Source organism: Drosophila biarmipes, chromosome 2L (genome assembly GCF_025231255.1).
Source record: "Drosophila biarmipes strain raj3 chromosome 2L, RU_DBia_V1.1, whole genome shotgun sequence".
Classification (NCBI taxonomy): domain Eukaryota; kingdom Metazoa; phylum Arthropoda; class Insecta; order Diptera; family Drosophilidae; genus Drosophila; species Drosophila biarmipes.
This window is the reverse complement of record NC_066612.1, coordinates 200,495-219,589: the sequence shown is the minus strand read 5'-3', so window position 1 is coordinate 219,589 and position 19,095 is coordinate 200,495. Positions and strand designations below refer to the sequence as shown.

The window sequence follows — 19,095 nt, the reverse complement described above, 5'->3', positions numbered from 1 at the left end:
GCAAATCAAAACTTTCTGTTCTTATTGAATTTTTAAAACATAAACAGAAACCGTGTCAAATATTCCAAGAGCACAGTGCTAAAAATATCGAAGAAATGTTTAAAAACGAACAATTTCACGCAATCGTCGGGGGCCCGTGAAAGATTGCATATGGCTCGTGAACGAGAGCGAGGAAAAACAAAAGGTGCCGGTGATGGTCGGGGGCAGTGCGGGCAATAAATAGCCAATTCAAGTCAAATTGGAAAATTTATTACCGGGTAAACAAAAGCAGAAAAAATGGAACAACTCTGTGGTCAGCTGTTCTTGTCTGTTGGGAAAGAGATTTTGAATACAAGAATAACAACAGAAGCTGAGCTGAAATCCGCACTGCACTTTCGGCCGCCTATCAACTTTACAAAGGGTTGTTAAAGCCATTCCGTTCTTATTCCCTTCACCAGAATCGGTTTTCCGGCAGCGGTTACTATATGATTCTTAAGTTTGGTCCTTCACTTTCGGTACTGACTCTGTTCTGATCTCACGTTAGATATGTTGGTCAAGTGAGGGAAGCGAAAGAGTCATTTAAAGCATGCAAAATCAACAATCGGCATCCTTTGGGGCCACACCAATAACAGCTTACGGCACAGGCGGGCAAACAAACGAGCTAGCGAAGAAAGTAAACACGGAACACAGCGACAAAATGCAAATGAAGCCACGCGGGGAGGGAAAGGCGGGTGGCAGGGGTACCCTGCGAAAACGCCAAACAAGAGGGGAGCAATCATAAAAATAAACCGCAAAACATATCAAAAAAGAACAACACACTTTTAAGTGCACGCCAACTGCGACGTCGGGGAAAAGAGGGCGCCGTCGCCGACCACCCGCCCAGTGAAAAGCACAAACGCCAAAGAAAAGAAACTTCCACTGTGAGCCACGCAAAAGTCATTGACACGAAAGAAGTCGAACGCTCTCGTTTCTTGTTGAGCGAAGAAACACAAACGAACGTCAGGATGCAAAAGAGTTTACCTTTAAACAGGGGTCTGGCTCAGATTGGCAACACAAGCCCTTACAAGTCTTGGGAAAAATAGTTTTCGTTCTAATAATAGTACCTTACCCAGAACAAGAATAGAATAGGTCGCAGTAAACGAAAATAAAATTATTTTCAATGCGTTTTCCGATATTTTGTATAGGTGGTTTGGGATACTTTTCCGCTCTAAAAGATTTTAGAAAATTAGTCTAACAATCAAGTCTATCAATTAAGTGTGGAGGTAGAGATTTTGGGGTGTTCGATTACCTTCCTTTGTGTTCATCTTTCCCTTAGATTTCTCTAAGGGAAATAGAAATCAAATAGATAACAGAGGAACACATCAACAACAGCGGAATGCATAATTGCATTCGCTTAATTCTGTTGTTGTCGTTGCAGCCATGACGGCTGAAAACTGCTGCAAGCGAGAACAGCAGCAACTAAACGAGCATTGCAGCCATGGCAGTACAAGAAGAGCTGTTGCCGGCTTTTTATTTTGTTTTTTGTTGAGCTTGGGGGCCAACAAACCCCAACTAGAACGTGGGCGTTGAAATTGAACATTAAACCCAATTTCACCGACGAACTGCACACGGCAAACTGAAAACGAAGGCATATACTATGATGGCCTGCGCTGTAGTTTGGGGCTGGTGTGGTAGTGGTTAACTGCACGCGACTCCAGGAGTACACACGCGTGCAAATTGCATAAGCAAATGCCAGGAACTGAAGATTAACTGATGAAGTAAGGTGGCACCTTTTTTACTTCAGTATCAAAAACAATATTGAACATTACCCTGGATGGAATATTCATAGAATCGAAAGCACTAGTTAACTATAACTTTCAGAGTTCCTGTGCACAGCTTGTCTGGTACAACATTCCATTCAAGCCTTTCTTTGTCTTTATGTGATTGTTGTTGAAATTTTGGTTGAGCGCACAATCAGTTCAATGCCTAACGCCACCAACATCATCGCAATGATCAACCGCACCAGAAACAACATAATCGCCTTCGGATGACCGCCATAACAATTTGTTTTTAGTGCCGCGGTTTTTGTTGTGATCGCTATTAGTGTGCAAATAAATATTTGCAACACATCGAGTGCGTTGCCCCCTCCGCCGATTTGCAGCCGCCGTTTGTGGCACGCTTGTCTAGCGAGGCGGTACCGAGGGGGGAGTGGCATAGCGGCCGGGATCCCGATCCCACATCCAACAACAGTTGGGTGAAAGCCGCCGCTTCACAGATGCGAATACGAATTTGGATACAGCCACAGCTGCAGATACAAGGTGGCAATTACCCCGATTTCGATGCGCTCAAAATTGCATAGGGTTGTCACACATAAGTCCCTGGTAATCACAGTTATCAAGACAAGTCATTGAACCTGGCAATGGTAACGAATATCTCCCTAACCAATATTAACCGAAAACCAACCAGAAGGCGTCTTCTACTGACGACCAAAGCTATTTATTTGAGCTCTGCTTCGGTGAGAAGTCACCATTTTAGGCCAACATAAGTGACCTTTTAAGCACCACAATATCCATCAAGCTCTAGAAAAGCAGATCAGAACTGAAGAACAGTTGGTGAGACAGGAATTGGCAAATGATTCAGCCTCCAAGATTTATGTACTGAATGGGGAACCCTTAAGTCAGCGCTTGTCTCCTCCCCTCATCAGCCACCCTTTTTGGAATCCTTAAGCAAAAAAACTTCACCGAACGAGAAACAAAGTGAATTGAATAAGTCACAACTTATGGCCACTGCTCCTATTCGTATGGAACCGGTTAGCCCCTTGACTCTTAAGTCGTCAAAATGCAATCCGTGCAGCAGGTGGCCAGCTCAGAAATGACAAACCAAGAACACGCGATCCGGAATCTGTCCAGAGAGTGAGACAATACTTAATGGTAACCCACTCCTCCTCAATCTCGTGGGTCTACTAAATCTGGTTATGCAAATGGGTTCAACACAGTTGAACATCATGAATTTCATTCCCAGTGCATCGGAGCACATCTCCAGAGAAATGCCACAAAAACACATCCATCTGCCGCTTAAACGAGCGGGCAGTTAACTTTCTTCCACGAGTTCAAAAACTCCAATAGAATACTTCCATAACATTAAAAACGGAATTACATAAATGTATTTTAAACATGTCTATTCAAACTAGACGAATTTAAATTAACATCAAGTTTCAATTGTTGCTGTGATAAGTAACAAAATAATAAATACCTTCAGAAGGAAAGGGAATTCTTAAGTGTTTCTGGCTCATTTCAAGTGACGGTCGGAGAGGAAACAATGGGGGACTTATCTTCCAGAAAGGCTTCCTCCAAACGATCGGTAACTAAGTGGATCGTCTGAAAACAAAGTATAATAAAGCCGGCAGTGGCGCATAAGTTATGCAGTCCCTTTAGCCGAAACCAAAAGCCACTCGAAAATGTTGAGCAGACCCAAAAGGTAGGTAGACAAGCCTTGGAAAAAATTAAAAAATTAAAACCACAGCCATCAAGATAAAGCGTCTGCAGGGATAAGGAAATAAAGAATGGAAACGCAGCGTTTTCAGTGGCCCAAAAATCATAAACAATTTCAAGGTTACCAATTTGAGACGGACAGTCTGTGTGGGAAGCCAACAGCAACTTATAAAAAAAACTTCGAAAACCACTCCTTAAGCCAGACCAAGAAAGACTTTTTAACGACTTGTAGCTCCTAGAAAGCAAGAAGAGAAGCTAGTTTTGACAAGCCAAAGTTTGTATACCCTTGTACCTAAAAAAGAGTATTGTGAAAGTTTCATTCGGATGGTTTTAAAACTTGGTGTCGCCAGACGATAATGTCTAGATGAGCGCGGTTGGGAATGATGACTAAAAATAGATTTTCTTCATAGGATCTTCCGATCCTATCTACTTCACTGCGTTGAATACTTCCAATAAATGATAATACCCCATTTCAAATGGTAAGCGCAAGAAATACGAGCAATGTGACTGAAAAATACAAACAACATAAAATGTCGCCACTTAAGCTTGAAACTGGTTTGCATCGCCAGACAAGAGCAGCACGCGAAACCAAAACATAACTCAGTTATTACCCCTTTCCGAGATTAAAATGTTTAATGTGCATTTGATGAGTTGTGTATAGGGAAATTGATTTTAAGAACTATTCAGTCCTCACGTTGAGCCAAAAAGAAGGTGTTAAACTAAAGACTTTCTTGCGTTTGCAAGATTAAAGCAATTTCGCTTTACACTGTGAGTTGCGATTGAAATTCGCAAGGCTTGATTAATCTGCTTTTTATTCTTGAATATGCCCGGTACTTTCGGTACTTTTCCTGGTCTGATACACCCTTTTCCTCAACCTAAGCCCGTCGCATCTCGACCAGCCTAACATTTTGTTTTGTGTTTTTTCTTCTTCGTCGCCCAGTGAGTTGGCAGCACCTACGTGAACCGCAAACCGGTTTCGAGACCCAAAGGTAACTTGAATAACATTTTAACTCACTGCTGGTTTCTTTATATTTTTCTGTCTGTGTCGCCTTGCTTTTTTTCTCAACGCACAACAGGTACACTTGTTGTTGTTGGTAGGTAGCAGCCAGCGCTGGATGTATATATATGGTATATATAGTGGGGGTCTGTTTATATGGAGATTTCCTCTGTCTGTTCCTCTGTCATTCTTTCCGCCTGTGTTTGCCTTGGTCTTTTGTGGCTCCTCCAAATATATACAGATAAATCTTTGTGATTCGCCATACAAATAAACATACATACATATGGGACACAAGCATACATGCATACGGCTTTGTATGGTTAGCATGACCAAAGAACTCGGCTCAGAAGCGTTTCAGCATTTACCTTGCCGTATGTCTTGAAAGCGAGTACACAGGAGAGCATATAACACACAGTTTATATATTTAGGGCTATTATGAATTGTATAAGGAGTGAGAGGCATGCTGATTGAGCCTTTTATGATCGGAAGCTAAAGGCTTGATAAGGAAAATCGCCGAAAGAAAATTGTGCAGAACCTTTTTCTTCAACTATACAGAACACTTCGGGTCCCTTGGGGCGAAATGTTCTTTGCCCTTACCCAAACAAAACCAGCCAGACAATTAATGTATTACTAGTTTATGGTAAAATTATTTTTCCATTTTAAATCAGGTATTTACATTTATAATTTCGCTGATCAAATTTACTACAAAAATCCGGTGCTAGGCACGACTCCGGACCGCAAAAGCAGAACCGAAATATAATGGACAGCCAGAATATCAAAATAAAACGGAAAAAACAAAGTAAAAAAATCCCCAAAATCTCAAAAGATAATATAGAAGTAACTCAGCAGTATTTTAGGGACGCAGTTAGCTTTCACTTTAAGCCTATTTCAGCTGACTGACTGGAGAACTTAATTACTATTGAAAATAAATCAACTTACATTAAAGGAAAGGAATGATAAATTGTTAAGAAATGCAAAAAAGGGTAACTAACTGGTCAACAGAAAAGCATTCGAGTAATAAACTAAATACGAAAATATTTAAATTTAGTCCTTGTTTTATTTATATTTATTGTTATTCACCATTATTATAACTTTCCTGGAATACATGTTGCTTATCAGACTAAACTGAAGGTCATTGGGAAACCTTGACAAAGTTTCCTCAACCTCTTATCAATTGCAGTAGTGCTGCAGGCCAATAAAATGAGAATTCGACAGACAGGGCTTCCGATTGCTCGTAATATAATATGCACATTTGTAATAGATCGATACACGTGCAATCGGTTTTAAAAAAAAAGTATTCTGATAGATTTCCTAGCAATTTCCTTTGCGCAGAGTATAAATATTTGAGTTCCCCTCTATATAAGCAAACATTCCGCTGTGTTTTTGTATTCGTAGCTCGAAAAAGCTACGTTACTCACATGTTTAATTTGTAATCAGCGGGGCTCTTATCTAATCGTCGCAGGGAAACGCATTTGTTCATCAAATCTAAAGTGTATTCAGACCTATATGTATACGCGTAAGCTTTTATGGGTTCATAAAAAGTACGTTTCAGCGTTTTAGATACGAAATAAGTTCTTTGTTAATAGACTAAAGCTAAAATTGAAGTTACGTTAGATTTTCTCTGAAGTGTTTGAATACATTTTCAATACTTTTTAATTATATATATATATTATATATTATAGTTACTTTTTGTAATTGTTTTTGAACAATATTTTTTTGTTTTTTTTTTGTTCAAATTGAAGTTGTTTTAATTTTACACAAACAACGCAGAAAAGTAGGTGTTTATAATCTATAAAGAGGTGCACATGTTTTCTAGTGGTGGGTGTTCAGATAGTGGTTTAATTTGAAATGCTTTTGTTGTGTTCTCCGATAAGATATGCTTAAGCTCCCAACGACAATTGATTCACATTCGACCCATTCAACGTGCGATGAATTAAATAATCAAAAATCCCTAGAGGTATATTTAGGCCTAGGAGGAAAAGAGATACAAGAACCCAAGGCCCGAACGACTTAGTCATAATATTGGGGTCCTATCAGAAAGCTCTAAGCGTGGTGTTCTTTGCTTTTGTTTTTGCTGCCTTATCAGAATGGCACACATATAACAATATATTTGGTATTTTTTTTGTTGACTGCACAGCATTATGAGGCAGACTATTTACGAGCGCTGTGCCAACGGACAAAGTCAAGATACCTTAACTAAGCAATTAGACAACAACAATGGCACAACGAGATAACACTAAAATGCCCTAGAAATAATAAACACAGATACAAATGCTGATAAATTGGAGCACGCAAACTTTTAAATACATATCTGTTTGTTGAACTTTATTTTAAAGAATTTGTCGAATTTTCGACTGTAGTTTACGAAATAATTAAGTTTTATAAGTCAATTAAAAATTACATTTATTTGGTAGTTAAAAAAATTTATAAGAACTCCAAAAACTCAGAATAATAGATTATTCGATTTGACTTGTGTATCCATGGCAGTCTACTAAAAAAATGTTAACTATACGAAACATTATATTGCTTCCCTTACATTCCATATCCCTAGAACAAATAAAATAAATGCACAATTAAAAGTCATTTAACAGTTGACGTCAAAAACAAATCGCCAAAGAATAAAACCAAACCATATGGAAACCAACGCTTATACAGAGAAAATCTCACAAAGACTAAAATACGTCCACTAAACCCACATATGTGGTACTCTTCATATGTATAGACACAGCTCAGTGAATCAATAAAAACCATTATAGATGCGCACATGGCACGAAACAAAATAATTTTTGGATTGCGTTCCGACAATTCCGATAATACACTAGAAGTTTTGATTCGAAAGAAAATTGGGCGATTTCGACGTTTAATTTCTTACTCAAAGAATGTTTCTTTATTTTAACTACTCAATTTTCAGTAAAAATTTTATTCAACTATATGTTGTTCTTAAAATCAATTAGTTACTGTTAATGAGATACAAATATAGTAAATGTTTAAGCAGACCAGACAATAGTGTCTCTTTTCAAAGATCAACGAAAAATACATCTTAATACATTTTTAAAAACAATTTTAAAATCCCTTTTTGGCACCGACCATAAAAGTTCGAGCCAAAAACCATAAAGAAACATACAGATGTTTTCCTGAAATGCATTCAGGAAGCCAAGGAAGGGTTGAAAAGCAAGAAAATGATTGAAAAATTGTTCAACCATGAAAAACTAGTTCACAAAATATGTAAATCTATTTTCTTACACATATTTAACAATTGTATAAATATTCATTCATTTTTCGGCTGAATTGAGACACATACCTGAAAAAAATTATTTGTTACAATATACCAAAAATATAGAGCAAAATCTATTCAATATAGCATTAAAAAAAATACTCTTAACACTTTATTTTATACATTTTTGTGAGAGTAATTGGCACACAATATTCACGTTTATTTAACTATTTGAGATTTAAAAATTAAGTTTGTATTTTTTTTCGTTTGCAAATGCTTATATTTTTCATCTTAACAGGGAAAATAATTCCAACCAACTAAAAGTGTCCTTGTCAAAACAAATTTAGAGCTGTGAATTAAATTGGCCCTATGCACGTTCTTATAACAAAAGCCTTTTTGTTCAGCTCTGTTCTCTTGAATTACGCCTGGCTGCGAAGGTTTACAAAGAAGAAGAAAAGAAAACCAGTCTTATCTTAACGCAAAATTTGATAAAAATACTTTCAGGAGACTAAGAGCAGTCGTCCCCCTTCCCTCGACTATATTCCCTTGTTTTCCTGCATGCCAAAAGCGTCTGACGGCTGCTGCTTCTGAATGGCTAAGCATTGTCTCCTTCGCTAATATATTATGTAAATATACAAATATAAAGTATATATATACATTGCGTCTTATGGGCAAGCCCTTCAAGCGAAGGCAAGCCACAAGAAAGCGGTAGAAAAAACAATAAAAGGGCAAGGTTGGTCACATTTGCAAAAAGTATTATATTACACAAGAGGCCTGGGCAGGACGAACTAATAAGCCAGCGACATCCAGGGATAAGGGATATTTGAACTCTCAGACATTGAATACGCAGCCACCAAGTATGCGCCGTGTTGGTGCGACGGAGATAAAAACAATTAAGCGACCTCAATTGCAGCAGCCAAAGCAACCACAACGACAATGTGGAGACATTTAAAGGCAGTTGCAGCCACTTTGACTGACAGCTGCACTTAAAGAGCAAGAAAACCGAGGAAAACGCGGAAAAACTCTGAGAAACTTAGAAGAACGCCGCAGAAGCGAGCGTTGACAGTTCACGAACTCAGTTTCATACGGCGAGCTGAGCTCATTCTTCAGAGCCCAAGTCACAGATACAAAGATACGCCAGCTGCAGCAATCGCAATAATAATAATGAAAACTAGTTGCAACTAGTGCAACATCCAAACGAGTTTCACTTGGCTTCAACAGCTGCAAGACTGGAGTGGGTGTTCTTCGTTCTACGTTCCTCTTCGCATCGGTGTGGGTGAATTCTTTGCTGTTTTAAAAGAAACCCAAACCGGAGCTTGGGCGAGTGTGAATTCTGTCGACTTCAACATCTTTGGCCTACGCTTCATGTACTGGCATCTTTGCATCTGATGGATACACTTCTGCTACCGCCGCCCCTATCATTCGTCATTGATGGATGTGTGAGCGGGGGCAGCTTAATGGTCTTTGATGATTATGCCACGAGATTAGGACTAACAAAAGAAGATCACGCCTAGGAACTGCTAGAAATGCATTTTAATATTTATTCCTGTGGACTTCAAATCACTTCACATATAAATATTCACCACTAATCCAAGTTTTCGCCAAAAATCTTTACAAAGTTTCCTATATGGCCAGCTGTCTACCAACTTAAATGGCACATCCACATACGGCATTCGATTCAAAAAAAAAAGAAAAAGCTTCTATCTTAAAAAATATATGCCAAATTAAACTCGTTTTATTTTCAACATTTTTTTAACCTTACGGGTAAAATTATGCACAAATAACTTTAACTATATTTTGAGCAATTCAAGTTATGGGAGGTGATATTATAGAGGGTTGAGGTTGCAAGCCGTGGGTGTCGGTATCGGTCGCAGTGTCTAGACAGCCATACAAGATACAAATATGAAAATTGTATTTCAATGTGCATGGCGAAATATGCAAAAGGCAAGCGAACAAATCACCAGCAGAAAGTATATAAAGATAGAGGCGGAGGGGCTATTGAATGGGGGCTTCGTGCGGTGTTTTTGGCGAACTGACTGACTGAAGCTAACGCAAAGACGACAATTTCCGGGTGTCTAAATCGGTCGTTCTCAGAGTCTCGTCACAGTCGCTTGAAGTTGAGTGAAATGACGTGTAACGATTTAGCAGAAGCCATTATAAAACGCCCTAAGTCCCTCACAGTCTTTCGTGGTAGATCGGCGACTATGAGACCGTTCACCATATGGTGTTTATTCGGAAAAAGTTGATCGATAAAAATAAAAGCCCTATCCCAGGTCATTTCTATCATATGGTTATTGTAGAATGGGGGTAACGTTAATAGCTTTATAAACGTTCTTTTGCAACTTATACCCCTGGATATTGCAGTTCTGATAACAAAGCCAAGTGCCGGCAAATAACCAAAAAATCAAATACGAAACTTAATGCTACGAAATGAGATCTGCATAATTTTGCATAAGTCAAACGACGAAGGCCCAGGAAAGGGTTGAAGCAAGGGTAGCCAGCAGCAACAACAAATAGTTTCATTCATTGAATTCAGCTACGAAAAAAGAAGGAAAAGCATTTCGCCAGTGTTTGCATATTTTCATTCGGGTATGTCTCTTTTATTTTTTTCTTGGCCTCGCATTATGCACAGCTGCTTGTTGTGCCCATTTCCCGCTTCCCTTTTCCTCCCCGCATTCCCGACTGTTTTCCTCCACATAATTTCCCCTACGCGGATTTCCGCTGGGCATATTTTGAATGTCAAAGTTATTTGTTGTATGGGGCTGCATAATAATCAGGGGCAAAAAGAAGGGTTCTACGACTGCATCCTGCGCAGAACAAGTTTAGTTTCGTTGTTCTCCCGGTGTTTTCAGCATTTGCACAACAAAGGCAAAACCAAGCTCAAGGTCCAAAGACCGCTAAACGCCAGCGAGGAGAAGTAAAAAATTCTAAATAAAATAGAAAATGGAGAACAGAAAGAACTTTGTCTTTGTCGTCGCACCATGAAGTTATTCGCTGCAGGAAGCCGCAGAACAATAATTCCATATTCGTACGTTGTATCTCTCGCATTTTGCTGGACAATTTTTGCCATTATCTTCGCAAGTAGCTAAGCTCTTTCTTTGTTCCAGCCCCAGACAGTCAGATATAGGGAGGGATTGGGCAGACATATGTAGATACACATGTATATTTAGACAGAAGGAGTGTTGCCCTATGAATGAGCATGAAAGCGAAAGGCCGCTGCAACGAGACACATGCGTTCCCTTCGAAACAAACTTTGAACAAGTACAACTAACCATGTGTCTATCTATCTGTTTAACGACTAAATATGCCCTTTCTTCTGTATTTTTTCACATTTAAAATAATATAAAATATGCACCATGGCCCTTGTGCTATGCTATGATTGATTTGTCGTTAGAAATACCGGAGAGCCAAATATTTATTTGAACCCACCAATCCGTCCAACTCCTTCTCAGTGTCCACGTTTACACATCTATTACCTCCCCCACCAAAGTCTGGCATGGATTGCCTAACCAATTTTTTGGCATTTTGCAGGTTGTTTGTGTCAGTCGCGTGACGTGAGCGTAAAGTTGCAGATGGAGTTTTCTATCTGAGAGTCTGGTCCAAGCAAGGGTCTTCTGTAAAATGCCCTTGTACGGGGAGAGTGCAATGAACTCCACCTTCTACTCCTCCGAAATGCAATGAAAGACGGCCCTCTCATTGGCCAAACCGAAGAAAAACGAACCAAGACAACTCAGTCATGCGGGTCGTAACGCCCTCTCACAAACTAATCAAAAACAATTAGCAGCGTAGCGCTAGATAAAGTACAGTGGAACATTTCTAGACAAAGCTTTCCAAAGTAAAATTTGGGATTGAAAACCAGCATATTAGACAAAATCAGAGATTTAAGCAGAATTAACATACAATAATTTTTTTAATATCACCTCATTTTTTGTTTCCCTCTCCATTAAGAGAACCGATCTCTGAATTTACCGTGGAGAGCGAGTATAAGGCACTGAAAAATGTATTCGATTTAATAGTTACGGTATTTTTTATTATACACAATTAGCTGAATGATTTATTTGTGGCTCAAATTGGCGGAGGAGGAGGAGCAGATTAAGTCCACTGGTGATTGTCACATAGGTGGAGGAGATACAGGCGTATAGATTGGGGGATAAAATCAAAGTAATTTACGGAATAATTACAGAAATTATTGTCAATTACTGCAATTGCAATTGCGGGCTCTCGCCCTCGCTGACAACAAAACAAATAAAAATAAAGCTAAAGCCCCACCAGAATTCTATGTGAGTTTCGGCTTTATTTATCATCACCCATTGTCACACGGGGCGTATACGTGATGTTTTTGTTGTTAATTCAATTCGAATTCGAATAAATGTTATGTGAGTGAGTAAATAACAATTAAGAGAATATAGCATGTAAAGTCCATTTAAAATTCACGTAACAATTTAATAAAAAAAATTCCTTTTGTTTTCATTATTCACTTGTCAGCTGTTTTTATTGGGCGTGGGTTTTCTGCTGTGAAACTACGCTTTTCTCTTAAAATACATTATTAATCATAATTTTTAATTGCTTCGCTAATTGGATAACACAAAAAATGTAAACCACAATTGCAATGAAACATGCAAATTGCTTGAAGAAAATTCGAGATGGTAAAAAGTGAAAAACAACAGGAAAAGATAGGCAAATACTTCCACTATAATTTAACACTTTATAACTAGGTTTTTAAGTTGAACTTCGAGTATAAGCCGTATAAATGGTTTTTATTAATTATTATTACATTCTTTCAATTTGTACGAAACTTTTGGTATAATTTAAATAAATAAATATAAATTATTCAATATAAAACAAAAATTGCAGTCCTTAAAATAATTTATAAATTCTTGTCTGTTAACTAATTTATTCTCCATTATTTATACTAGTCTAATAGGAATAACTTTAAATAAAACTTAATCTTGTTTCCTGAGAGCCCAGAGTAAAAAAACCTCCAGAACTGATTGCCGCTGTGCCTTAATTCCCCCAAGAAACAGATCTTCTTTGAACCGGGTTCACCAAGTAATTCCAATTTAAGCCGCAGCTTCTCGACTTGACAAATAACAAATTGCCCTCGCTTTGATCTTAGACGCTTGTTCGTTTTCTGCATTTACTTGGGTGAAAATAAAAATCCTTTGTTGCTAAAGGAAAAATAAGAATACCGGAGAGGGCGAGGTCTATTTATTTATTTATCAACGATGGGTGGTGGGCACAAGTGGACTTCCTCTCTTTCTTTTCCAATTGATTAAAAAATATATTTTTGCTGACCAGGCATGGACTTTGAATAGTACATGTGTGTCGTGTGTGTGAATATCTGTGTGTGCATGACTCATTTGCAATTAAACGACAGAAGCAAGAGCGAGCAAAGAAGAGAGAGAGCCAATTTTAAGTGCCGCAAAAATGCCAGCATAAAAATAAAGCAGTCGCTGTAAAAACAGCAGAAGAAGCAGAAGACGAAGACAATAAGAAGAAGAGGAGGGAAAACCTACAAAAGCAGCGACCACAAGGCAAAGATACAAAAATCCATACCCAGATACATTTACAAAACTACACCGCACACAAGCGAAAACTCGCTCGCTCGCCACATACTGCGACGTCGACGTCGACTGCGCAGATACAGAGGCAGCGACGGCGACTGATGTTTACACAACGTGCGGTATATTTGCAAGATACTCGTCGTACAACAACAAAAAACAGCAGCCAATGTATTTTTCTTTTTTCGACTCTAATTGAAAACAAGCAGAGAGTGTGTGTGTGTAGAAAAAACAAGAAAAACAAGCACAACGAGCGTCTACAGCTGGCTCTGGGGTATTATTGTATCTGTTAGATGCGAAATTGCAAACCCACCAACAGCCAACGTTGCCGAACTTCAGCGTATTGCTTTTTCTTGTTTCTTTTTTTCTTGCAGCTTTGTAGCCGAGTAGCCCACAGATTTGTGCTTGTGTGTATCTGTGTCTTTGCGGCGCAGCGTTCTCTCGCCTTACAATGAAATTGCTGCAACAATGTCGCTTAATTTTTATGCGGCCAGCAGTATTATTATGTATGCACCTGATCGGGCCTTTATGATAGGCCCCAGAAAGCCGAGAAACCGGTTTACAACGTCACCCAGCCCCAGCCCCATCATCATCAGCGTCATCAAACATAATCCCAATCCAAGTCCAGGTCCCGGGTTTCAACTGGTTATCACCAAACAGAGACACAAACAGGTAACAGAACACCAAAACCAAGGCGAACTGAACCTGAGCCGAGCCATCCTCATCATCCTTCTCCGCTTTCTTGGTTGATACTTCTCGTTACATTCACAGATACGACCAATAGTTTAGCCTAGCCATGACGGGGTTATAGTATAACTAAGAAATTATGCATTTTTACAGCGCTATAAAGAGACAATATTTTTCAGAGACTCCCCCAGAAAAACAAAAGTAATGGTTAAGCCAGCAGCACAAATTTCAAAAATAGAATAATAATAATAATCTTTTTAACATTTTTAAATAAAACCAATCAAAAATGTTTAAGCATTAATAATGATAGTGGTACTTTTAAACATTAACCCACGTATGTTTGGAGGTGATCTTTCTCAAGAACACCATTTTAAATATTTTGAAGCCGGTTTACATATATTTTTGGCCCCTTCTGTATGATAAGCATGTTTTCTAGCCTGTTCGCCAGCTCTTTGGGAATAATAATCGATTCTTGCTGCGCCTTCTTTGTGCTGGCTCTGGGCCTCTTCGCCTTATTCGGCCTCACAAACACAGGGCCGAACAAACTCACACAATCGCCCCTTGATGATAATCTTTTTTGTCTGTCCGGTTCTTTAGCACCTTTTGTCACCGTGAAAAGCGGCAACGTTGCGCGCAGCAGAGACAGACTTACGGATCCGAAGATTCATCTCCGTTTCTGCTTCTCGGCCTCCTGCTCCCGAGCTCAGCTCATGTGTGAAATTATTTGGGAATTTTCTAATTTCCCATACAAAAGCTGAGTTATCGCATCGCCGAAAGACGTCGTCGAGCCGCCCCTCGTCCCCTTCCCCCGCCGACTTCGTCACGTTCCCTTGTGATATCTCAATTCTCCTATTGCATGGCACTGACTCGGTTTTTTGCCCGATTGTTGTTATTGTTTTTTGGTATTACGACACTGCTTAAAAAACAATGAAATGTGCATTGCCAGGCATAAAAAGTGTAAAACAATAGCAACGAAACAGCGGAATATGTTTCGCTATATGAAAATAAACACATAATTGCAAAACTGGCATGAACCGCCACAATATTCCGTACTATCCCCTCCTCGACCCATTTCCAATGATTTACGTTCCAAAACGTACAGGGATTTGATAAAAAGGCGAACAGTTTTATTTAAACCGATCTTTTCAATAGCTATGGCGGTTCATTATGATGATATTTATTATGACAACCTTCGTTCTTCATTAATTTAAGTATTAGAAACTTTAAAATAAAAAACTAAAAATCCTATATAAATAACTTTATTACTAACCATAATAAAAATAAAAAACTAGAGATCCTTTACAATTTATCTTTTATATTTCCATGGTACCTATAATTATGACTCAAATCATAAAATTTGACAAATGGCTTGTTTCACAAAAAAATTAAAAAAAATTCAAAGTTAGTAAAAGCAGTGCCACCCGGACGGACCTTATCAATCCAGCGAAATCGCACAGAAAAATTCTTAACTGGCAGTGAAATTAATAACAATAACGCCGCACAAGTATGAGTTGGTTATGGTTATAGAGTTCTGTTTATATTCCTGATCCTGCACTGAAAGCAGTCGTTTGGATGGATCGAATGAGTAACAAGAGACCCCTGCCACAGACCCCCTAGAGAACGAAAGAAAAACAAAACACGCCATAAGCCAATGACTAAACATTCGAATAATTATCAAGTACGAAAGTACAATGGTATGGAAATTATTGGGAATAGAAAATAATTGAGTTGCTTTTTGTGTAGTAGTTGTGCCACGTATATAGCTTTTAACTAAAAAATAACATCATCAGGCTTCAAACTTAATACCTACTAAATACAAATCCCCTTTTTTAATGGATATCACAATCGAAAAGAAATTACTTTTTCTTTTTAGATTTGTTTACCAATTTTATCAAGCTGCTGTTTAAAATATTTATTCACGTAAAAGTGAAAGATAAGATTTTTAATAATTCTATAAATATTCTTCGGAATTGCTTTGGAAAAGATAAACATCACTTATTGCTTTGTATAAAAAATATTCTTTTCATCTCTCGAAATTATAAGTTTTTTAGGACGATTAGTTTTGCGCTCCTCTATCTAATCAACATTTTTAGCTTTGAGAGAAGAGGAAATCTCAATGCCAAAAAGAACAAACAGCGGGGAAAAATACAAATTCTCGTGTAGCCGTGCGACAAATACAAAAATGAAAACTACATTAACAAGAGCAGCAAATATAAATGTAACATGACATTGAAACGAGTCAAAAGCACTAAAAAATATACATACAGGCCCACATTTTTGTGTGTATAAAATCTGATGTATCATTATTATTGTTCTTTTCTGCCTTGCCATTTCGTGTTAAAAAGCGAAACACGAAATTCAATTTAATAAAGTGATCTAAGTTGACGTTGCCGGGGTTAGATGGGGCTCCGTGGGTCAGGGAATTAGTGGTGCGAACAAAAGTGGAAACATTATTGCAAACCTAAATTATTTCCAATTAAAAATTCATATTCTGAAAGCAACGGCAACGAAGCCCGAATGACGTGCACTTCAAAGGTGAAAGACACGGAAAAATATAACAAAATTCAACAACGCCTCAGTAACAAAACTCGCCTATCTTTCTGATATTACTCAGCTACAATAAACAAATGGGCATTTTTCTCTGCTACAGTGCAAAGTACTCAATGAAAAAAGAGATGAATAAAAAGTGCGTAATTAAGCTTGCAGCTGAAACTACAATTTTTGTGTTTTTGGTGTGTGGTGATTTCTTGGCTTATGCTGCAGGGTTCATTGTCAATGTCAGAAGACAACGTCTGGTTTTGAACCGCGTCAATTCCACGACTTGTGTTGGTAATTGCCGCAAAACTATTAAATTGAGGTTTGCCCACTGCTGTCGTCTGGCATTGATGCGGGTTTAATGCATCAGCAACCGCATAGAAAAGCTGAAAACAACATGTCTTGGTCTAGTCTCTGCCCAAAAACATTTCTACTGTGCCTAATGAAGCAATTAAAACATTTGACTTTTGCACTGCACGAAAAATAGAAAGGAAGGGGAGCGCGAAACTCGTTTGGCTCACAAAAGAAATACACAGAAAAAGGCAGCCAAAAACCGGCAGAACAAAACAAATTGCTCAGAGAGGTTCTTCTGTTTAGGCCCGAAAAAGCACATAAGGCACGGAAATTATAAGAAAAGTATTGCGCAATAAAGCGAGATGAAAGAAAGAGGTTTTGAACGCGAACGTTGAAGAACGCACTTTGTGATGGTGCCCTACCTCGAACATTCTTGGTTCCTTAGTAGTTACAATTTTAAGATATGCAAAATTTACCATTTTTTGTTAAAAAATCTGTAAACCGCTTACTACAATGAGACTAAAAGTAGAGTATTTTCCCAATCCAAAGTATTGTGCAGGTAGTAAAGAAGATTGAAGAAAGTGGTATCGAGCTGTGAAGAGTATTTTCGAGCTGCAGCCCGACTGCCACATGTCGTGTTCTCCTCTCTTCCCTTAGTTTTGATTCTTTTTGCCTCTTGTTTGTACACGTAGTCACAAACACACACCCATGCCAACTGGGTCCCACTCAGGTAAGAGGTAAGATACTTAGATAGAAAAGCAAAGACACGACAAGTCAAGGTAAAAAAGTTACGCATTCTTTTTCGGGCATGGCCAGCCATTAGCTTTTGTATCTCACGGATTGCCAGGGATGTGGGGACTTGAAGAAAGGGAGCAAGAGTAGCAGCTCTGACAGGCAGCCAGCTTAGAAATTCATCTCGCAGATACTTTCGTGTCCCAACTGGATGATAAGAACGGCCTCGTGTGGGCAACAGCGGACACAAGTAGCTGTGAGTGGCCTACGCTGCCATCTAACAGATACAATTTACATACATCTCGGAGCTTGATTTTTCTGGTTTCTATTTCCTAACTTTTAAATAGTTTATCGTGACTGAGCCATTTAAGCACCCACGCGCATCTATGTAGCCACTACTTTTGGGAGACTGTTGTGCCCGGTTATCAAAATATATAAAAGATAAAGTCTTAAAAGTAAGAACTGTATTACAAAATATAGCCTATAGGCACACATTTAAACTGGGCTCTAACTGACCAAGAAATTACAAACATTTTCTAATTCAGCTAAGTATCGGACCAAACAAAATTTTAAAAACAAAAACATACATATATGAGCCAGAAAGAAAAACCTTCTATGCAGCATTTACGAAATCAAATTGAGGTGTTTTGATGTATTTTATACTGCATCAAGAGTTCAAGATATTACATCGGTTTATATACACTAACACCTTAAAAGGCCAAACTCACCTTTTCAATTTCTGATTATTGTTGTTGATGTTGTTATTATTGTTGTTATTGTTAATGGTGCTGCTATCCACAACGAAGTGTTGTTGCTGTTGCTGTTGTTGTTGTTGGTGGTGCGGCGTAGAAGTTTCGGTTAATTTTCCAAAACAAATGTTACGGCTACTGTCGCGTACCATGTTTCGAAAACGGAACACTCGCAGCAGAATCTTCTTCTATTTAGGAGGAGCATTGCGTCGTATGCCGCGTATGGAGGGGCATCATTTTAAATGGGAGCCCTCCTTCCCATTGAACATTATGCACTCTTTTATATATTCCAGTGTGGGGATTGTTAGGATTCTCGGCTTGTTTGATTTGGGGGCTTTATGGATATCTTTCTTTCAATTACTTTGGTAAGATTTCCGCTTCACTTGCACATTTTTAGCACTGCATTACGAAAGGGGAATAGAAGATACGGGGGGTTACATGGATTAGATTTTTCAGCTGGCACTCGAATTTCTTCGTTGAACACTTGCACATGCACTTTGTATGGAACCTTTTGCACTGTGATTCCCACATGATTTGACTCTTCTTCTGCATTTACTTGATTTTATTTGGCTTCTTATTATTTTTTCACTTATGCCAATTTGCCTTAATTTAGCAACTAAAAATACGCTTTTAATTTAATTCAACTAGAGCAATTTAAATTTATTGAAATTTCAATGGGCCCCAAGATGTGTTCTCCTCTTTTTGCCTCAATTTAAGCGAGGAACACGGCATGTACTAGATATATAAAGATAAACTCCTTGTATAGGGCCATTTCCTCCGCAACAATGCGAGTGCGAGAAGGTGGAAAATGGGAACATGGAACAGCGACGTCGGCAGCGCGTTATTATAATCCCCACCCCCCGAAAAAGGGGGTTGG

The 19,095-nt window shown here is 38.5% G+C and overlaps 1 protein-coding gene across 6 annotated transcripts in view; it reads right to left on the bottom strand.

Moving 5' to 3' along the window:
• Positions 1 to 19,095, bottom strand: part of LOC108036838 (protein split ends) — a 56,225-nt gene that overhangs the window by 33,859 nt on the left and 3,271 nt on the right. For 5 of the 6 annotated variants that reach the window (XM_017113185.3, XM_017113189.3, XM_050885340.1 and 2 more), the window contains exon 3: positions 18,198 to 18,617. In XM_017113185.3, the coding sequence (XP_016968674.1) occupies positions 18,198 to 18,370 (173 nt within the window). In that variant the 5' untranslated portion in view covers positions 18,371 to 18,617. Of the gene's footprint in view, positions 1 to 18,197; positions 18,618 to 19,095 lie in introns of those variants that run through there. The other variant, XM_017113190.3, reaches the window with a different exon arrangement.